Source organism: Amblyomma maculatum, chromosome 3, assembly GCF_055883805.1.
Source record: "Amblyomma maculatum isolate TAMU_Amacu chromosome 3, ASM5588380v1, whole genome shotgun sequence".
Classification (NCBI taxonomy): Eukaryota; Metazoa; Arthropoda; class Arachnida; order Ixodida; family Ixodidae; genus Amblyomma; species Amblyomma maculatum.
The window spans coordinates 139929603-139953115 of record NC_139346.1 but is presented as its reverse complement, the minus strand read 5'-3'; the positions used below and the strand labels follow the sequence as shown (position 1 = coordinate 139953115).

The following is a 23513-nucleotide window of genomic DNA, read 5'->3' as shown; positions in this document are numbered from 1 at the left end:
GCTGCAGATCAGTTTGAAGCTTGCGTCGGAGTATTGACGAATTCAGACCGACAAGTACTTAATTCATACTGAGCAACGAAGCTCCAATGAGGCAGTTAAGTCTCTCGTTTAGTCACGTGGTCAGTGCGCGTTCAGAAACCCAGGTGGTCTAAATTTCTGGAGCCCTGCACTACGGCTTCTATCGGCTCACGCATAAACGCCCAAATGACCTTGAACTCGGATGCTAAAAATTTCCAACGCCATCCCCTACGACGTCCTTAGGCGAGGTGTAAAACTCGCAACTGATGAAGAGGATTGAAGTTTCCGGAGCCGTCTTCAACAGCATCTTTTGGCTGAAAGTCAAATACACCAGTGAACGCCCTTGTGTTCGTGCTGCACACTTTAAAAAAATCGAATACAGACAACCGTATAGTTCACGAAGCGCTCTTTGCCACTGTCGGACGACGCACAACAGCTTATACGAATACCATGAGATATCTAACCTAATTCAGCAACACTCACGCTGTTATGGGTTTTGCACTCCTTTGGTTAATCAAGGCAAAGCCTGAGCCCTGTCGCGTTTGATTTGCGATTACTTCGCCATTTTAAACGCTAGCGTGAGACTAATTGCCATGGTTTACCTCAGGTTCGCAAATTTCGTTTTTTGAATGCTATCAATTTGTGCAAAAAAGACCACTTCAGAAAGCTGAGTAAAATTGCGGCACATATTGATTAGTAAACAAGTTTCCGTTTGACGTTAATTTCATAACTCGAACTGCTATAACAAACTGGGATACAGACCTATCTGCACGTTTGTTGCATCAGCGATGATTTAATTTAGACTTAACACAATGCCAACCAAGAGAATATTAGATGCGTATGTTCATGGGTTGCGACACGTCACTGTTTTTAACATGCTGCGTAAAAACGCCGGTGTACGATACACCGGTCGACCTGAATCGCTGCAAACGCCAAAACGCAAAAAAAAACCACTTGAGTAAGGTTGTGCGAGAAATACAAAGCGAAGATGAGAGAAGGCAAAATTGAAGAGGACCCATTATGTTGTTATCTCTGGGATTGTTTTCGAGTCCCTCCTGTTCTTATATTAAAGGTTAACAAAAAGAAACCCTTACATTTTGCTCAAATCAGATACTTAAGAGTCAAGCTTGCGGGAATAAGTACGCAAAGCGGTTACAGCGATGGATTGCGCAAAATGAATGCCATGTTCTTTTACTATCAATAACCTTGATTCCAAAAATTGTCCCCACACTCTCTAGCGCAAAGCGCCAGTGTACGGGTAGCACATGAGTAGGCAGCAATTTTTTTTACACTTACCGGCATTTAGCTAAACAGGTTTCCATCGACGGGAAATTGTTGTTGTTACCATCACAACCCAGATATCCAAGGAACTGGCACCTGTTAGTCGAATTGTTGTAATAATAGTCGCGTCGCAAGCAAGTGTCAACACCGCTGTCGTTGTTGCACATCCAATGCTTTGTCACACGTTGGTCGTCACATTTCGGTTTTTCAATTAACTCTGCAAAACATTTTGGCAACATGCAGTTCTTACAACATGCGCCAGTAAAACGCATTGCTATAAGTAATGCGCCCCAACAATACTACAGCCGTTTGTCGGTAGAGTTAAATAGGGTCGGATACTTTTGGTCTGCTCCCACTATTTCTTACAAAAGTTTCATATGTGCAAGCGTAGTGAAAAGTTCCCAGGTGATAGGTTCTTCATATGGTCGGCATATTGAGCACTTCAGACCCATTAACGCTATCAATTATCTCAGTGGTTAGAGTAATGCTTCTTGTACCTTCCAGATATATTTTGAGGTTTAGGGCCATTGTAGCTCCTTCAGTATATTGCTCAAAAGCAAACTCTGTGGCCTGGAAACGTTACCCCTGTTTGTCTCCTTTGAAGTAAAATATCCCAGTTGACGGAAGAACATATATTTTAGTAGGCCTTATTTCTTGGAGTTAGTTAACCATACACTAGTTCTGTATCTTTGTTGATCATGCGTGGACCTCGTGAGCAGGGTAATGACTACTCCAAGCCGGAGCAACCAGATGGCTGTGGCTACAGGACTTCCGTTACACTAAACGTGTCGCTTATCGCTGCTGAAAATGCGGGCCGCATTAGTGCTTATGGTCTGGGAACTGCAAGCCAGCAGGCTAAGCATAAGCCTGATGGCACCGGCTTCCAAACTCCGTTGCTTTGTTACCTCTTAAACGCGAGCACACATGTCGTTCGCGAAACGAGAGCAAAGCCCAGAACTCATGGCACACTGCGCAAGGTAGAGCCAAGTGAAGTCGAATACTACTCGCTCCAGCCAAGCGCTCCACATGCAGACAGGTCAAGAGGCCTTCCTGTGCATACGCCCATAAATGTTGGTAGCGCTTCCGTCTAATTCTTGGTGAGCCCGCCACGTGACTCTCGCTGGGAGGTTCTGAGCTTCACTACCAGGTACTGACAAATGGAAGCAACTGCAACTCGCTCCATTCAAACGTTGCACGCGCAGAACTGCCGGACGGTCTTACTGCGTCCACGCCAGCAGATGTGGGTAGCTTTACACGCTGGATGGCACAGGAGCGCGAAGCCACTTTTCCCCCGGGAGGTCCCGAGCTCCCTTAAAAAATATAGGTCAGGTAGCTGAGCTCCGTAACCGCCAAAAAATGCGGCATACGCACCAAGGCTGATGGCTTTTTCGAAAACTTTATCAGCGCTGTGACAAGGGACAAAGAAAAGAAGGGAAAAAAGGCGCTTGTCCTTCTTTCTCCTCTTCGTCGCCTGTCTCAGCAGTGGTGAAGTTTTTTTCAGATCAGCCAAATCACTCAAATTTCTGTTCTGATGGATGCAGAACGCACATTATACCCGACGGTGGTAGAAAACATAGCAAAGGTCCTCGTAACCGCTTTACAGATTGAGTAGTAAGCTCCTCTGGCCCTCCTATTCAAGTTTCGATACCAATGGCTACAGCGATAGGCAGAGCGCCAAAGGCTTTCTGCTGGCCCTGCGACGGTACGAGCTATCAAGAGACCTCAGCGAGAGCGAGATTTCGATGTTCTCGTCGTCGCACTGGTTGATTTAGCAGCCCGGTGCTACCAGTTGCTGGACCGTACCGCAGGCACTGCGGCTAATTTCTGATACTTATCCAACAAGTGATTCGCTCCATACAATTAAAGCATCGGATTTATTACATCAATTACTTGCCGAACTAGCGCGCGTTATGCAAGAACATTATGAATATGCAGATCCAGAGGCTCTGAAATCGAACCGAATAGAACGCGTCATCCAGCAGAGCCACCCCACGTTGTCCCTATATGATGGGCTGCAAATTCAGCAACTTGAACGAGCTGACCAATGAAGCACACCGAGCCTAAGCTCAGCTTTCAACGTTGGACAACCAACTAACACGCCAGAGCCTTTTTTTTTTATATCGTAACGGCGGGGAGTACCTTAGAGCGGCGCTGAACACGAGTGTAAACGGCGAGTTTTAGCCGCTCCCGTGCGGACGCGTGTTCCACGCTCCTCCGATTGCAAGTGGCTACTAGAAACGGACAGACTGGCGACAACGGGAGCTTCCGAAAGCGTCAAATGGATGAGTTCTTTCTTTTAATAACTTTGTGTCATTTTCAGCTAGTTAGGTGAAGTGCAGCTTAAGGAATAGATTTTAGCTCTTTGTCCTAGCGGCCTGGTTTTTCGTGCCGGCAGCTAGGTTTTCTCGGCGTTCATTCTTTAACTATTTTGTTTAGAATAAATAAACTTTTTTTCTACGCTATTGGCATTCGCAGAATTTATTTTAACGCGTGTTTGCTAGTCGTTTTTGTGCCTTCCTTTTGCAGTTTGTATATTTTGAGAATTCGTAGTAGAAATAGTTCAGTTGACACATGCTTAAGATGTGCAATCAAAAGAAGGTAAAGTGTACTCAGTGTGAGGCACAGGTTAATCTCAAGGAAACGCGTTTTGACTCTGTAGCTGAAGCAGAAAGCCGTGACCTTTTGTGTCGATGTTGCGGGCTGAGTGCGCGCCTAGATAGATTTGAACGAGAAAAGGGCAGTTTAGTGTCTCGTGTGGAGGATTTACAAAGCGAAGTAGGTTTGTTAAGGGCAGAAAATCAGAAACTGCTAGGATAGCTTCCACAAATTGCAAGCAAAAATCACCGACTTTGTCATTGGAACCAACGAGGACGGACATTCCAGTGCGGGCCACGTGGTTGGGACCAGCACTGGCATGGAAGGCATAAGCAAAGTAGGTCAGGCGGACTCTGCCCTTGTAACCAACGAGGACGAACATTCTAGTGAGGGCCACGTGGCTGGGACCAGCACTGGCATGGAAGGCATAATCAAAGTAGGTCAGGCGGACTCTGCCCTTGGAAACAACGAAGACGAACATTCCAGTGAGGGCCACGTGGCTGGGACCAGCACTGGCATGGAAGGCGTAAGCAAAGTAGGTCAGGCGGATTCGAACCGACAGTTATTTAGAAGCAGCTACAAAGAAGTCTGAAAAGAAAGGAAATAAGGAAGAATGAAAATCCCAGAGAGAAGGACACAGAAAACCGAAAGCAGGAGCCAACAGTTGGCATAGGGAGAAAGAATTCCCAGGTGCGTATCACCGAAGATTTTAACATGAGCAGGTGCAAGCCAGATATCTTCGAACGTGTAAAGGGTGACAAGCGAGTGCTAGTTGGAACCTTCCCAGGGTTGACGATGAGGGCAGTGCTGAAAGAGAGTAAAAATAGGCTGTTGAAAAATTCCGCAAACCGCAATATGGTGATAGTAGCCGCGGGGCTAAACGATGTTCTAAATGGTGACGGTGCAGCAGTGGTGGAAAGTTTAGCTGAGGAAGTAGACGATATCAGGGAGATAACACAGCAAGCGCACATAGTTGTATGCACAGTACCGGAGGTGCTAAGATCGAAAGGAAAGCTGGAAAAGGACGTGGTGACAGTTAATACATAAGAAAGTTAAGCCTGGAGAAGCGTTTCGAAGTGGTTGAGGTAAATATGGAGATGCGTAAAGCAGGTTTTGGCAGGGCCTTTCAGCGAGATGGCATTCATTTTAACAGAAGGGTTGGAGCAGAGATCAGCTGGCGCCTGGCAGGCAGGGCAGTAGCTTCTTAGGGGGTCCGCGAGGGCTCCGTGCACAGAGGTAGTTAGAAGTGAAGCAGAAGAAAGCATAATAACGGAGGCTGAGCCCCAAAAAATGACAAGGAGGAGGTCGAGAAAGAAAAGTACAAAAAAGAGATTTAAGAATAGGATCAGCTACATAAACATCGAAGGAGGTAGAAAAAGAGCAAAATGGCTAGAGATTAGAACAGCAGTTGTAGGATGACAAAATAGGTGTGTACGCTCTATGCGAGACTCATCTCAGGGATCTAGAAGATCCGCCGTTTATAGAAGGCTACGTCTGGGAAGGGTGCAACAAAACGAGAACGGAAAAAAGGGTGGAGGGGTAGGTATGTTGATGCACCAGGGAACAAATTGGCAAAGAATAAAATCATCTTGTAAAGAACATATCTGCGTATCAGGAACAATTACCGGCATAGGGACATGGCTAGGGGTAGTTTATTTAGGAACAAGACACCAATGCAGGCAAGAAAACAATGATCTTGTTGAATGTCTCAGTGACGATATAAGCCATTTAGGAGACGGGACGGATATTATTCTGCTGGGGGGCATGAACGGCCACATCGACGATCTGGATGGATACAGAGATTGTAACGGGAAGCTAATGCTAAGTTTCTGTGAGCGATACGACCTAGCTATAGTAAATAGAGAAGCAAAATGCGAAATACAAATCACGTGGGAATTCCGCAACAGGCAGACGACCATTGACTACTGTCTAATGTCGCAGGGAATTTATAGCAAGGTCACAAAAATGGAAATAGACGAAGAAGGGGAGTGTAGTCTGGGAAGTGATCATAAAAGTTTTAGTCTGCAGATGAGGCCCTTGATGAAAACAGGAATAGAACATAGACAAAAAGTAAGCGCGAAATTAAACGATGATCAAATGCACAGATAGCAGCAGACATAGAGGAAGCAATAGAGAAAAGCCCCATGGAAGACTGGGATTATGAACAGGTAGATCTACTCATAGGGAGGAAAATTAAGGAGGTTAAAGTAGCAAACCTCTGGAATGGAAAAAGGAAGCCATTGAGCTGGTGGAATAAGGAAATCAGGGAAGCCATTGAACAACGGCAGGCTGCTTCAAGAGAAAACCGAGAGGCGAAGAAAGCACAGGTATCTCAGGAGGAAATCGACCAAAAACGAAAATCATATCGACAAACGAAACTTAATATACAGGCCCTCGTCCTAAGTAAAATAAAGCAGTCCACCGATCGCTGGATGGCTGACATACGCGATGCCTCTAGAGGCGGACCAAGAAAATTCTGGAACCATATAAGCTGGCTAGGTAAAAAGAATCAAAGAAAGCAGGACCGGATTCAAGATAACGAGGGAAATTTTTAAAGGGAGACAGCGCAGTGAACTACATCACATCAGTCATAGCCGAGTCATCTAAGAGTGACGATATGGAAATCTCCGCAAATCAGAAAGCGACACAAGATAGAGGAATACAAAGCAGGTTAGAACTGACCAATCTAAACTGGAAAAACGCAGAAAAATATATTCCTAAAAACACATCTACAGGAAGAAATGGAATTCCAATCAAGCTGATTAATGAACTTGGCCCAAGACGTAAGGAAACGTTGTTAAAAGCTTTGGAAACAGTCATAACAAATAAGCAAATTCAGGACAGTTGGCGGCAAAGTAAAATGAATTTGATTTATAAAGAGAAAGGAGAAAGGATGCATATCAAATTTTACAGGCCGATTACCATAACATCTGTTATGTACAGGTTGGCCATGCAGGCGGTGAAATTAAAGGTGCAAGCAAGGGTAGAAAGTAACACGATTCTTGGAGAAGTTCAGAACGGCTTTAGAAATGGTAGGCGCTTAGACGATAGCCTGTTCCTGCTTACCCAATGCATCGAAATATCTACAGTGGAAAATAGACCTTTGTATTTAGCCTTCCTGGACATAAATGGGGCTTACGAAAACGTAAACAGGGAACTCCTGTGGAACATATTAAAAAGAAGAAGGTATCGGTTATGAGATAACAAAGTTCCTACCGGAAATATACCGAGATAACAAAGTAGAAATTACATGGGAAGAGATAAGAAGTACGGAAGATGTCAAATTACGCAAAGGATTAAGACAAGGTTGTCCTCTATCTCCGCTGCTGTTCATGCTTTATAAGATAAACCTGGAACGGAGAATATAAAAAAAACAACGTAGGTTTTAACCTGTCATATAGATTAGGTGGAAAGGCAGTAGAGCCGCGCCTCCCCTGTTTGATGTATGCAGACGATATTGTGCTGCTAGCTGAGGGTCTGGAATTGCAAACTCTAGTTAAATATTGCGGAGACGAAGGGGCGCTCTAGGCTTCAGTTTTAGCGTAGTTAAGTCGGGTCTGAGGATTTTTAATGGCTCAACTGATCAGGGTCTTCAAATAAAAGGCCAAGAAATACCCAGAGTAGCAGAATATAAATATCTCGGGGCAAGGACAAGCGAAGGATTGGCATACGTTGGAAAGCATGAGCAATCACTTAAGGCCAAAGGGCGAAGAAATATTGGGATAATAAAGCATAGGGCATTGTGGGGGTACAACAGGCATCAGGTTTTAAAGGGTATATGGAAAGGAATTATGATGCCCGGGCTTACTTTCGGAAATGCGGTTTTGTGCCTAAACTCAGAAGCACAGTCGACATTAGAAATAAATCAGAGAGCCGTCGGACGATTAGCACTAGGTGCCCACGGCGAAACCACAAATTAGACGCTACAGAGAGATATGGGCTGGGCACTTTTCTATGTAAGGGAAGCTCAGAGTAAAATATTGTATGAGGAACGCCTGAGGAAATTGGACAGTAACAGATGGGCAGCTAAAGTAATTAAACACCTATATCTAAAAAGCGTTGACTCACAATCGAGGAAAAGAGCTAGGAAACTAACCAGTAAGTATGCTGGTCACAAGGACGAAGAAATAAACAGCGCTAGGCAACAGGTGAAAAAAACAGAAGGTAAAAATTGGATGAATCCGATAGAAAAGAAACAGAGTGTGGAATTATACCGAAAGTGGAAATAGCAGATCAGGAAGGAAGCTTTCTTTGATAACTCAAGAGGCAGTGCCCTACTTTTTGAAGCTAGATCAGGGTGCCTTAGAAAGCGCAGCTACAAAAAGGAATTTAACAATGAAGATGACGCATGTGTTGTATGTGGTATATTATACTCGAATGTAGTGGTATCCATCCGGAATTCGATGCAGGCGCAGTCACTCTTCCTGAAGCTCTGGGGTTTAGAGATATCAGTGGCCGGGTGCATAAACCTGCGGTGGAAGCTAGCAAAAAACGACTGGAATATTGGTGGCTAACAGCAGAAAAGGGACATAATGCTAGTAATGTAGAAAAAAACAATTCAATAAGCAGAATGATGTAACCAATTTAAAACAATAATTAAGATATAGAGAGAAAAATGAGCATGATAGCTACTGCTACCACCCCGTTTCAAAGCGGACGCTTGGCGTAGGTGCATTTGGGCGTGACAGCAAAGATCTCCGCTCCCCCTAACTCACGGTCAGGTGCGCTCTTGTGGAGACGTTTGCATCTTAGTGCACTGAAATCAAACTGCGCGCAGAGTACGTTTTGTTCACCTGCCTGGCCAGACACAGGAACACTTATTCTAGGCTGCGAATTCTTAAAGAAAACTGAAATTGTGGTAGATATCGCCAATGGAGGCTACCGAGAAAGCCCAAGACCCCCGTCAATGCCATTTATTGACCAGCCGTCTACAAAGAAATTCTCAACGCGCACGGCAGATTCGCGCTGCCCGCATCGCCTACTGTACTCAGTTATGGCAGACCATCCCAGTTCTCCCCCTTCGAGGTCGGAGAAGCTAACACATTCAAACCCAGCAACTGCCGGTGAAGAAATAATTCGATGAGGCAGTTAGATCTCTCTTTAGTGTGGTAGGCGAAAGCGATCAATTATTTTCAAGGTACGACATACTGCATCATGATTACGTTATCATTGGTTTCAAGATATGACATACTGTGCCACTGATGACGTCATCAATTAATTTCAAGGTAAGACCTACTTTACCACTGGAGACAATAATTTATTTCAAGGTACGACGCACTACATCATTTATGACATCATCATGAATATCAAGGCACGACAGTCTACACCACTGATGATGTCATCATCAATTTTTAGGCACTACATACATCACTGATGACATATCCCTAATTCAAGGTACAACATGCTACACCACTAATGCGTCATCATTAATTTCAAGGTATGACATACTAAAAAACTGATGACGTCATCGTTAATTTCAAGGTACGACATACTACACCTCTGATGACGTCTTCATTCATTTCAAGGTACGACATACTACAGCACTGATTACATCTCCATTAATTTCAAGGACCCCGCCGGGGTGGCGCAGTGGTTACGGCGCTCGACTACTGTTCCCAAAGATGCGGTATCGAATCCCAGGTTCGGCGGCCACTTTTCGATGGTGGCGAAAAGCAAGGCTTCCGTGTGCTGTGCGATGTCAGCGCACGGTAAAGAACCACCCCTTGGTAATAATACTAAGCGGGGCATCATGACGCTTTCTGTTGTTGTGTAAAAACCCCTCTCTACTTCGGCGGCAGTTCCTCTAGCAGAGGACTTGGTCGGATCATACTCTGTGAATTGTATGCTGTGACATCAATTCAAAGTTATGCATTAGGTGACATCCAGGAAGGGTCTAGAAGGTCCATTTCCGTTTGTCGTAAAGAGCTCTTCAGTGGCGCTATGGCTTGAAGAAATTAGGTGGTTTTCTGCATGATTTTTGGGAATGATTTTCGCGACAACTTTTCACGTAGGTTCGCACTATGGTAGTTTTTTGGCCAATAGTAGTTGTACAGAAGCCTTCCTCCCATGCGACTGACTCTCAAGGGGCTGGATGGCTATTCGTAGTGACAAGAGCTCAAGGTTTGAGGTCGCAACTGTTTAGGTACCACTATTAGGAATGTCTCGTTTGAACTTTCAAAGTTGCACTGTTAGAGGACGCCACTTCGTTTACGGAAGTATTGCATTCAACTACGAAACCTAAGTGGCAACTGACCACTGCTGTTCTCCACATATTTCATTAGAGTCCTGCGGTCCATCAGCTGAAGGTGAGCCTTGCAGGATTAGGTGAAAGCACAAATCAATAGAAAATCGCGGCAGTTTCTTCTGCAGTGTTGTTTACGGGCACGCATAACAAGGAGCTAATGTGTCGCGGGAACCCCTAGGGGAATCAAAATTCGGAGCTGTTCGAATCCGATCGCGACAAATTCTGCCTTGCATAGGCGATAACATTCTAATTCGTTCTGAGAACCGTCTCAAGGCCATCGTTGCTAGTCGCAACCTGTACCACGTCGGTTGCAGCGTCTTGATCAAAATGAGCAATATCTTAGGGCGCAGGAGATGGGGGAGGGGGGGGGGGGGGTTGTGTAGGCGGCTTCAGAACTTCTAGAAGGCTTCTTCTTGGTCGCTTCCTCACAGGAAGATTTTAGCTTTTGCTTTCAGCGTTTAACAATCCTGCAGAAATTTAAGACAAAGCGTCGGTAGTAAAAAGGACGGACTACAAATCACCAAAGTGGCTTTTTGTCGGTTTGCATTAGAAAACTATTGATGTCAGCGGCCTTGTCGGGATCTCGAAGGAGGCCCCGTGTGCTGAAGATGTCGAGAAAGTGGTTCCTTGAAATTAAAATGCCATTTCTAAGGCTTGATGATTAGTTGCGGGCCTTTGAATGTTTGGAGCACCATGCGCAACCAGTCCTAGTGTTGCCCTAGGTAGGCGAGAAATTGATGGCAATGCCGAGGTACAACAACTATGACTGCACTTCATACCAGGTAGAACAGTTTCCATTGCACCTTGGAACGTCGGCGGCGCTAGCAAAAGACAAATCATGGTCACCTTAAGTAGGTATAGACCGTCGGGCGTGCCGAAACCATATAATTCTATCGGCCTGTCTGATCAACCTTTATCTACCAGTGCTTTTGTGTCTAGTAAGAAGACGAACCTGGCGTCAAGTAGTCAGTCGAGGACACACTCAACCCTGGGGAATGGATAAAGATCATTTGCAGTGCTATTAAGATTATTCAGATTCCGGTTATCGACACAGAATCGCAAGGTGCCGTATCTCTTTTTAACAAGGACAGCTGACGACTTCCATGGGTTCATCGAAGTCTGAATCACACCATCCTGGACCACACACTTGGGTTTTAATGGCTTCTCATTCCTTAGAAGAAACATTGCACGGGTGGTGGCATAGCGACACCACCGCCTCGTGTGTGATGGTGGAATGCTTGTCAACAGGAGCACGCCCAAGTTTAATGTCCGCCGCCAAGCAATATCCTGGTACAAGTGGAGAGAGAGGATTTTTCTGATCGGGTGTCATGTCCGGGTTGATTTGGACGCTGCGATGGGCGTGGCTTGGTGCGGCTTCTAATTCTGATTTCTCAGCAGTAGGATTCCACATCTTCCTTCTGCTATCTTGACAACCGTCAGCACCTTGAATGAAGATTTCATCTGCAACTTTTTTCGACAGAAACCTAAAATATAACGCAAATTCACAAAACGCGCTAAATGATTTCGATGCCGTGAGTCCATATTGACTTCATTGCCTTGCCACAACATTTGATGTTGCGTTGCGGCTGTGTTCACAACTGGTTTACGACTCTTTAGATTCAGAATCATTCCATAATGCAGGCTAAAAGAGAACACGCCACCATTGAATGTAGTAATAATTTGGCTGCTTGTTTTAGGTTATAAAAAAAAAAGTAAAAACCACGAAGATGATTCGAAATGTTTCTTTTTGGTGTTAAAGATTTGGCACTACCCATCATGCCATAGACATTTTTATAGAACGCTGCAGCTGATAAAGCGAAATTATGCATTAGGAAGCGAGAAACTACCATGGCTTGACTAGCAAGCCCGACGGGAGCACAGCGTCACATGACATGGTTGTTATTTTGTTAACTGACGGCACATAACCACCCAACGGGATCGGCCCAGAATTGGGGTAAAGAGAGACTTTCTGAAATGTATGTTTGCATCTCCAAAAATACTATGATTGCTGGGAAAGAGTGCAAGAAACAAAAAGTGGAATCACCAACTAAAAGTGAGACGTTACAACGTAAGAAAGTGAACACTTTGGGTCTTGTAGCTAAGTGACTAAAAACTTGTATTAGTAAGGTTCACGTTTGGAATCTTCGTAATCCTATCTCTTGTTTCATTCCCCGTTATCTTCTATTGAAAGTTTGAATATTACCTGTCATTAATTGGGATCAATGCACGAATAAGTCCAAGATGTTCAGACTATGGTTCTTTATGACAGATGCAGTCAGACGCAGTCGCGACTGTGCGATGCACACCCAATGCGTAATGAGCTTTTCAGGGGCATCTTGGTCTCTTCAATACACATGTATCGGAGCCTTTCAAAGCAGTTTCATTGCAATATGACATATCCCACATTTCCGACTTTTTTTTTTAAAACACTCGCTAAGTTTTAAACATTGTGCGCATTTATACTGTTGCTATCGGAAACAGGAATATCATTTTCGTAAGCCTTCATCACTTTTTTTCATGCGTCACTTCCCCAGCTAGTACCACGAAATGTACCCTGCCGATTTAAAAATAGCCCGAGTGAAGACAACATAGGCCGGATGTGAAATGAAAAACCTACTTTGGAAACCTGTAGTTCCATGTATTCCTACGAGAGCTAAGCCTTCACCCCAGTCGGCCCAGCGTGGCTACTACAGTGCCACCGCACCTTCCTTACTTTACAGATGGGCGTCGTTCTGTACGCCTGACGCATGGGCGGACTGCGTGGCTCCGTGCCTGACCTGCTCTGCATGCATGTGCGTGCGTAATATGCGTGCGTTGTCTGCTTGTGTGCATGTACACATATTCTGTTAGTATTTGTGTATCCTCCAGTTGCTATTGTTATAAGAAGTCTACATTAAAGTTTGGGAAAATTAGTTAAATCAACATAATGAAACACATAACGATCTCCGAAATGAAATTTGTCTGTGATGCGCAAGACGGCTGGCAGCTGTATGCAATTGGCTGCCCTAAGCATGCCGGGAAAAAAATTAACCCTTAATGCAAGTGAGCTGGGAAATCTGGTATATATATATATATATATATATATATATATATATATATATATATATATATATATATATATATATATATATATATATATATATATATATATATATATATATATATACGGGCTTTTTTAAACCGTGGTAGAACGATACCCGGGAGGCTTTCTTTACCGGAGATAAATGAAATGGGGGTTTCAGAAGGTGCTTTCGAACTTTGGAAAGCACATTTATTTTGTAGAGGTTGAAGTTAGTAAATTAGAAAAATAGTCTTAATTAATAATTAGTTAATTGTAAAAAAAATGCTTGTGGTGCGACAGAGAGGTCGCATCTGTATACAAGTGGTCTCTCCGGCCTACCTGAAATGGGTTATGTTGTAGCCTAAAATTAGCGTGTACACACGTATATATATATATATATATATATATATATATATATATATTGTACTGTGATAGTCATCGCCATCGACATGCACCTGTGCGTTGTGCGACGAAGACGAAGTACGCTGGGCTCGCCGTTGCAAGGTCCTGTCCTCACAGCTCTCCATCTGAGCTTCAATAAACGCCCTATTACAATTGGTGGAGGTGCTGGGTATCGATCCCCGTACCTCTCGCTCGCTGTTCTCCGTTCCCGTGATATCGTAGTCTTTTCTACCGATTTTCAATCCCACCTGCTCCGACTGAAGGACGTTCTACTTGTCTCGCTACCGCCGGCCTCCAACTGAATCTCAAGAAGTGCCGCTTTGCTGCTCGCCGACTAACAATTCTAGGTCATGTCGTTTCTAAGGATGGCATTCTTCCCGATCCCAGCAAACTTCGTGCAGTTGCCGAATTCCCACGCCCAAAATCACTGAAGCAGCTACGAAGTTTCATTGGCCTATGCTCCTACTTTCGCCGCTTCATCTTAAATTTCGCCTCTATTATTGCTCCTCTCATCCAGCTCCTCTCCGGTAGCTCCGACCTCTCCGCATGGACACCTGCTTGTGATGACGCCTTCAACACTTTACGCCGTCTTTTGGTTTCGCCTCCCATCCTCCGCCACTTCGACCCGAATGCGCCAACTGAGATTCACACTGACGCTAGCGGTATTGGGATAGGCGCCGTTCTCACCCAACGCAAACCTGGTATCCGAGACTATGTGGTGGCGTACGCAAGCCGCACCTTGACCAAGGCAGAGTCCAATTATTCTGTTACGGAAAGAGAATGCTTGGCCATTATTTGGGCCATCGGCAAATTCCGTCCGTATGTCTATGGCCGACCATTTTATGTGGTCACTGATCATCACGCTCTGTGCTGGCTGGCGTCCCTCAAGGACCCGTCCGGCCGCCTTGCTCGCTGGGCTCTTCGCCTCCAAGAGTATGACATTCGTGTCATATATCGCTCAGGCCTCAAGCATACTGACGCGGACGCTCTTTCGCGCTCACCGCTGCCTCCCTCTTCGTTGCCTGATGAGATCTGCGCCTACGATTTGTCTTCGCTTGCCACTATTGACATGGCCACGGAACAGCGGCGCGACCCGTGGATATCTACACTTCTGGACTTTCTTTCAAGTCACTCTCCAGGTCGTCTGTCTCGGGCGCTTGCCCGCCAAGCTCACCATTTTTCAATTCGTGACGGGCTGCTCTATCGCCGCAATTATCTTCACGACGGAAGGAAGTGGCTTTTAGTCATCCCCCGTCATCTCCGCGCCGAAATTTGTGCTGCTTTCCATACTGATCCCCAGTGCGCCCACGGCGGAGTGTTGAAAACCTACACGCGCTTGCGTCTACGCTTCTTCTGGCGTGGAATGTACCGCTTTGTCCGCCATTTTGTCCGCTCCTGCCAGTCTTGCCAACGCCGAAAAACTCCTCTCAAGTCCTCTGCTTCGTTGCAGCCGTTGCCCTGTCCTGCCCGTCCGTTTGATCGTGTCGGCATAGATCTATACGGTCCCCTTCCTACAACTTCAGCTGGCAACCGCTGGATTATCGTGGCAGTGGATCATCTAACCCGCTACACTGAGACATCATCATTGCCCTCTGCTTCCGCACGCGACGTGGCTGCCTTTATTCTGAAAAACCTGGTTCTTCGCCATGGTGCCCCTCGCGAACTGCTCAGTGACCGCGGACGCGTTTTCTTATCAGACGCTCTTGAGGCTCTCCTGAAAGAATGCCGCATCATACACCGCACCGCTACCTCGTACCACCCTCAGACGAATGGACTGACAGAACGTTTTAACCGCACTCTCGGTGACATGCTGGCTATGTACGTGAACACCGACCATTCCAATTGGGACCAAGTTCTACCGTTTGTTACTTACGCATATAACACCGCGACACAGGCCACTACTGGATTCTCTCCATTCTTTCTCCTTTACGGGCGCGAGCCACCCTGTACTATGGACACACTTTTTCCCTACCGCCCTGACGTTTCCGAATCTTCCCCGCTATCCGATGCCGTCACGTACGCAGAAGAATGCCGTCAGCTCGCCCGCTCTCTCACAACAGAAAATCAGTGGCAACAAAAATACCTCCGTGATACCGGCGAATCTTCGTCATATCTCCCGAACTCCCTGGTGTGGCTCTGGGTGCCCTCCACAACCCCTGGCCTTTCAAAGAAGTTTCTTGCTCGCTACCACGGGCCATATAGGGTCCTCCAGCAAACATCTGCAGTCAACTACGTAGTTGAGCCCGTCACGCCCTCTGCGGACTTGCGTCGCCGTGGTCGTGAAACAGTTCACGTGAACCGATTGAAGCCATTCTATGACCCCGCTGTGCTTTCCGCGCCATAAGTCGCCAGGATGGCTCCTTTTTTTACCCGGGGGGAAAATGTACTGTGATAGTCATCGCCATCGACATGCACCTGTGCGTTGTGCGACGAAGACGAAGTACGCTGGGCTCGCCGTTGCAAGGTCCTGTCCTCACAGCTCTCCATCTGAGCTTCAATAAACGCCCTATTACAATATATATATATATATATATATTGTCACGCGCCTTTGCAGGACGTCGACGGAAGATGAAGAAGAATGGTCGGGTAGATCGGTGAAGAAGACAGAAGCACAAGGGCAGATGGACGTTTGTACGCTTCGCCGCGGTCCTGTTTGGACCGATCCTTGTAATTAACTCCCCCGTGCGTAACAAGCACCTAACATATTGGTAAGAGGTGCGGGGTAGCGACCACGGAGCGTTCCATTTACCGAAGAAGCCGTAGACTCGCTGGCTTACCACCAATGCCATCGGACAAGACTGAAGACGCCAGTACCGAGCAGCCAGGACCATCCACGGCAGACAACTGTCCCCATTATCGAGAGCCGCGTACATTCTTTGGAAAACCTGAGGAGGACGTTGATGAGTGGCTGAAACACTACGAAAGAGTGAGTAAATACAATCGCTTGAACGCCGCTACTAAGCTGGCTAACGTGGTGTTCTTTCTTGCCGCCACTGCTTTCAACTGGTTCGATAATCACGAGGATTCATTAAGTACATGGGCTATCTTTACAAGCAAGATAAAGAACAATTTTGGAGATGAGCCTGGAAAGAAGACGCGCGCTGAACAAGCTTTGCTTTACCGGGCGCATTTACCAGGAAAAAGTTGTACTGCATACATTGAAGCCATCTTAAAGCTATGCAAGCAGGTCAATCCCACTATGCTTGGAGAAAACAAAGTCGGCCACTTCCTGAAAGGAATAGCGGAAGACGTTTATAATTTCATAATTACCAAGAGAGCCTGAGCACCACCGCTGATGTTATAAATCATTGTAGAATATTTGAGGCTCTCAAGCTGCGACGAATTACACCTAAATTCGGAAGACTGGCCAATGTCACCTCTGTAGCCAGTGATAAAGACTCCTTCAGTTTCAATGGCTGATATGATACGAGAGATTGTACGCGAGTAATTTTCAAGATCCAGGGACACCACCTGCGGTGAAGAATATGTGCGGCAGAGTTGTGCAACGCAGGCAAATGTTGCCGCCCGGTCCACTCCGTGGGTTCAACATAGCTGCGCTTCGCATATGGACGATCGGCGCAGCTCTATACTCAACGTTATAATCACCAACCGACAGAACGGAGGCCTGCCTACTCTGAAAACGTGGTTCGTCAGGAGCGAGAGCCTGGATATAACCAAAGTCGCGACTTTATTAGTGAGGTCTCTTATTGCTGACCGCTGGCGCCCTCAACCTGTGTGCTACCGGTGTGGCATTGCGCTTGATACTGCCGCCGCCGTTTACCAACTGCCCAAGACTGCCGACCCCCCGCGAACATTCACGGACGGCTGCACACCGAACAGCGATAGCGATCTCAGACTATGTCCACTTGGGACTCATACCATTCGATATATTTGCGGAATTCATCTCCTGCATCTGATCGTAGTGTGGCGCCGCCACCCCAGCACCCACGCAGGTCACCTTCCCCTCGAGTTCGTTCTTCCCCTCCGCCTAAGGGAAACTAGGAGGCGCGGCCAATGGAGGGGAGGCCGCCCGCGAGTCGATGACGTTCATACCTCTACCTGTGTTTATGTTAAAGAACAAATTGGAAGTGTTTGTTGATGGTGTGAAAAAAAAAATGACTCTTGTGAACACTGGTGCTACAGTATCTGTTATGAGTGAGTTTTAAGAACCGTTTAGGTAGGAAATTAACGTTCAGTGGTGACCGTGCAATGTTATTCCGTGGTGTCGGTGGTGAACCTTTAGGTCCTTTTGGTGTGTGTGCTTCGGATGTTGTTATTGCCGGCCTCAAGTTTAGAGTAGATTTTGCAGTGTTGCCAAGGTCAGCGCATAGTGTGATTCTTGGAATTGATTTTCTGCAAGAGTGTGGTACAACTTTAGAATGTGGTACGGGAGAGATTACTTTGAATCCTTCAATACTTTCTGTTCTTGTGGATGACTCGACACCTGATTTTGGAACATTTGTTTTAGAAGAAGACACAGTTGTGCCAGCGTTATCTGCAGCATTCGTGCGGGTTATCTCTATTCGCAACGAGTGCGAATCTTTTGAAGCTATAGTAGAACCAACGATACTCGCCTGCTCTAAGAAGAGTATCCTTGTGCCTCGTTGCGTCGTTCCCGTGACTAGAGGCCGCACTGAGCTGTGGACAGTGAACCACTCTGAAGAGCCAACTGTGTTGCCTCGGGGCTTAAAACTTCCCCGTTTCGAGAAAGGCGTGTCCGGTTCCGTCGCGTCGTTAAAAAGCTGTCACTGAGCAGCAGATGCAACCAGGCATGGAGATCAAAGTTACGGCTATGATTAATAAGTCTCTTTCAACAACTTAGCGCCGCATTCTAGTGGAGCTACTACTGAAACACGTGACAGTGTTGACTTTGCCAAGGATGACACAACGCCACTGCCTACCAGTCGTATTCATCACACGATCAACACCAGGTCGGCTCCTCCTATACGTCAGAAGCCCTAGCGAGTATCAGCAACTGAACGTAAGGTAATAGATGAGCAAGTTCAAGACAGGCTAAAGCGCGAAATTATTCAAGAGTCCTGTAGTCCATGGGCAGCTCCAGTTATCCTTGTTAGAAAGAAAGATGGCACATGGAGGTTTTGTGTTGACTTACACCGCTTAAATGCAGTCACGAAGAAAGATATCTACCTGCTTCCACGTATAGATGACGCAATCGACTGTCTGCACTTAGCTTCATACACTTCTTCCATTTACTTGAGATCCGGTTACTGGCAAATCCCCATACACATTGCAGATAAAGAAAAAACGGCATTTGTAACACCAGATAGACTTTATGAATTTAACGTTATGCCTTTTGGATTATGTAATGCGCCTGCCGCATCCGAGCGGTTCATGGATACAATTCTCTGTGGACTAAAGTGGCAAATTTGTTTATTTTATTTGGACGACGCTGTAATATTTGGCAAAACGTTTAGTGAGCACAACAGCCGTCTGGGTATCGTACTTGATTGCATAGAACGGGCTGGTCTTGTACTGAATGCAAAGAAATTTCATTTTGGTGATCACAAAACAATTGTCCTCGGTCACTTAATTGACAAAGAAGGTGTCCGACCAGATCCCAAGAAAATTGAAGCTGTCAAAAGTTTTACCGTGACAAATCAGTAATAGAGTTGCAGAGCTTTTTGGGGCTATGCTCGTACTTTCGACGCTTTATACCGTGGTTTGCACACATCGCTTACCCACTCACATGTCTACTGCATAAAAAATGCACCATTCAATTGGACCAGCGATTGTGACTTAGCTTTCCGTCATCTGAAGTTTCTTATCACCTCGGGCCCCATCCTCCGCCACTTCTGCCCATCAGCTGCAACTGAAGTACACACGCACGTAAGTGGTATCGGTATCGGCGCTTCACTTATACAACGCCATGGACGCGATCAGCACGTGATAGCGTATCCCAGCCGCTCATTAAGTAAATGTGAAAGAAATTACATGGTTACGGAGCAAGAATTTCTCGCCGTTGTTTTCGCTGTACAGCGCTTTCGTTCCTATCTGTACGGGAATGCTTTCATCGTCGTGACCCACCACCATTCCCTTTCCTGGCTCGTGAGTATTCGTGACCCCTGTGGGCGGCTCGCTCGATGGGCTTTACTCCTAGAAGTTTTATTTTACTGTGGTGCCTAAAAGCGGCCATAAACACTCAGATGCTGAGTGTCTTTCGCGTTTGCCGCTTCAAACGACTGATGACGACGCAGACAACTTCGATGAATATTTGGCTCCAATTTCACAAACCTTCCCCAATCTCCAAGTTTTCCGAAGCGAACAAAGCAAAGACCACACATTAACCTCTCTGTTTGATTCCGCCAACGATCCTATGAAGGACACATTTAGCATTCGCAAAGGAGTGCTTTAAAAGAAGAATTTTGCCTCTGGGGGAGCACGCATGCTTCTTGTCGTTCCAGAACGCCTACGCATCACAGTTCTAGAAATGATGCATGATGACGCCACGTCTAGTCACCTGAGAGTGGCTCGAACGCTCCACCGCACACAGCAGCGTATTTACTGGCTTAAGACGCGTTCAACGATCGAGCGATTTGTAGCCAGCTGTGTGCAATGACAGCGCTTTAAGCTGTTGACTTCAAGTCCACGTGGAAAATTGCGGCCACTCACCTCCAACAGCCCCGTTTGAACAAGTTGACATTGACCTTCTTTGAGCTTTCCCACGGTCCTCTAAAAGAACCCGATGGATTATTGTGTGCGGGGACCATTTAACCCGCTATTGTGAAACAGCCGCGATATCATCAGCTACTGCGTCTGAAGTATCTAATTTCTTACTTCGATTCGTTATTTTTCGGCACGTCCCTCCTGCAGTCATCATTAGCGATCGCGGACGCCAATTCACAGCGGATATTGTAGAACTTCTTCTCCTCAGCGCCTGCAGTTTTCGCCACTCCACGCCATATCATCCCCAAACGAAAGGTGCGTAGAACGCATTAATAGGACGCTCACCACTATGTTAGCTATGTAAGTCGATGCAAATCATAAGGACTGGGATGGTGTTCTACCGTTCATTACTCATGCATACAACACAGCGCAACATGAGACAACAGGTTACAGGCCCTTCTACCTTCTCTATGCTCGCACGCCTCGCTGTGGCCTCGACACAATACTGCCATTTTTCATTCATAACGAACCTTCTCTTGCTACCACACTCTGCAGAGCTGATGAAGCTCGCCAGGTGGCCAGAGTTCGAATTTTATCTTCACAAGAACGTTCTGAGAACCGCTACGACGCCCGACACTAACAACTTTCTTATCACTTCATTTTGAAGATAGCGCGAAAAACGAGGACCAAGACTAGAAGGACACAACACGAGTGCTTTTTCACACCTGCGCTCCTGTTGCGTCCTTCTACTCTTGGTCCTCGTTTTTCGCGCTACCTTCAAAATGAACCAGATTCAACTCGCCCAACTTTCAACCTTACTACAAGTTTCTTATGTTCTGGTGACTATGTGTGGTGGTGGAAACCTCGCCGTAAGCGTGGTCATTGTCAAAAACTGCTGTCACACTACACCGGACCGTTTCTTGTGTTAGAGCGCATCAGTGACCTGAATTACGTAATAGCATGCTGTCGCGTTCGGTCCCTGGCCGGACGCCGAGCGCAGCCGGGCAGCGGGCAGGAAGGAACTGAGACTTGCCCCGATCCCGGCACGATAACAACAACCCTTTATTTCACGCGAACAGCATCTTATATAGCAAGCACACATGTGACCAGTGACGTCACGGACAGACAATGTTTCAGACGCGGCACAGGCGCTATCAGCACATCTCCCCTTTTCTCTGAAAAGATACACTGGCATTTGCAACAAACTTAGCACTGCCACCAACAAGGGATGAACACTTTTTAACGGATGCAACCAATGCTCAAAACAAAATAACAGTCAGTCATTGAACCCATATCGGTCTGGCGGTCGGACATGACGGCCAAATCGTGTTCTATATCCAGGAGGGCTAGTTTGTGGCAAGGGGGTATGGGATGGATCGGCAGGTGCCTTCGGTTTAGATGGATTAGTTTCCTGTTCCATTTCTACCCGACTATCATATGCCTGCGGAAACTCATAGCTACCTCCTCCTTCCTCGCAGTCATTCTGCTGGGAAACAAAGCGAACCAGGAATTTCCTGTTTCTTTCTAGAACTACACCCGTAGAAGTTCTAACTACATACGACCTCGGACGTTGTGCAGGACGTAAGACTCGCGCTTTCACTTTGCAGTCTGTCACCCATACTTCCGCTCCTGGTTTGAGGACTGGCAGCGGATGAGCCCTATGACGACTATTGAAGTACCTACGCTGCCGCTGTCGGATGGTTACATCGCGATCTCTGAACTTTTTCAGGCTCACCTTCTGGGGCAGAAGGCTCTTGGGAGGGACAGGGACTGTTGTGCGTAGCCGCCTGCCCATCAGAAGCTCTGCAGGGCTTTTTCCCAGTGGCCCTGGGGTGTCCCTGTACGCTAGCAGCGAAAGATAGGGGTCCTTAGCTTTTATAATCAGCCGTTTAATTGTTTGGACCATCCTTTCTACTTCCCCATTTGCCTGAGGGTATCTGGGGCTCGTCGTCACAGTGCGGAAGCCATAGTCACGAGCAAAAGACTGGAATTCCTGAGATACAAATTGTGTTCCATTATCCGAGATGACAACCTCTGGTATGCCATGTCTTGCAAAGAAACTTTTGAGGTGCATAATGACAGTGACACTTTTTGTCGAAGATAGCAAGGCTACCCCTGGGTATCTAGAAAAATAATCTACTACTACTAAATACCATTTTCCCTCAATATGGCAGAGATCAACACCTAGCTTTTGCCAAGGACGCTGTGGAGTGGTTGTCGGAATCATTGGTTCCGACTTTTGTTGCCTGTGTTCCGCGCACACTGGGCAATCAGTTACCAACGCTCTCAGCTGGCAACTCAACCCAGGCCACCATACGGACTCTTTGGCTCGAGCTCTGCATTTCTCGATTCCTTGGTGACTCTCGTGCAAGCGCCTCAAGACCTCTGCGCGTAATTTTTGTGGAATCACCAGCCGCACACCTTTGAGTAGCACGCCTTCAGCGACTGTCAGCGTTGCTCTTTCCTGCCAGTATGGACGCAACACCATCGACAGCGATGAGAACTTGGGCCAGCCTTCCAGGCTGAATTTTGTGAGAGCTTGACAGACTTCATCGGCTGCTTGCTCAGCTTTGACTCGTTCAAAAAGGCTAGCCTCGACGGCATTTGTCAAACAGCCCGAAACGAATTTCGCGACTTCGCCAACACTCAGCGCATGAGCATCAATTTGGTTTCCCTGAATCGGGGCTCTAGACAATACATCTGCAGTAACGAGGCTCTTACCCGGGACATGCACAACCGTAAAGCTGAACCGCATAAGTCTCATGCGAAAGCGCTGAATACGAGGAGGCAAAACATCTAAAGGTGATTTTCCCAACAACGTTCCAAGTGGTTTGTGGTCGGTTTCAAACACAATTTCAAGACCTTTGATGTACCCTTCGAATCGTTCTGCCGCCCAAGTCATTGCCAACGCTTCCTTCTCAATCTGAGAGTATCTGGTTTCGGCAGGCGTCAGCGAGCGTGACGCAAATGCAACAGGTCTTTTTTCATTGTTTGGTTGAACTTGTATCAATACGGCCCCCAAACCGAATGATGACGCGTCAGCGGAAAGAATCGTAGGGTACTTTACATCATAGTTAGCCATGACGCGCTTCGAAGAGATAACGTCTTTGACGTACGACAGCGCTTGCTCTTGGGCTGGTCCCCACGTCCATTCGGAACCCTTCAAAAGCAAGTGACGTAAAGGCGCCGTTTTCGAAGCCAAATCTGGTATGAATCTTGCCAGATGATTAGCCATACCGAGCAGCCGTCGAACGTCAGACACGTTAGCTGGCGTCGCCAGTTCTTTGA

General features: G+C 46.5%; 1 protein-coding gene across 1 annotated transcript in view; it reads right to left on the bottom strand.

Moving 5' to 3' along the window:
* The window catches only part of LOC146196197 (anticoagulant protein rhipilin-2-like), an 89579-nt gene that overhangs the window by 61225 nt on the left and 4841 nt on the right, over positions 1-23513 (bottom strand). The window contains exon 2 of the mRNA XM_084596344.1: positions 1315-1516. Coding sequence (XP_084452470.1) covers positions 1315-1516 — 202 coding nt within the window. The remainder of the gene's footprint in view (positions 1-1314; positions 1517-23513) is intronic.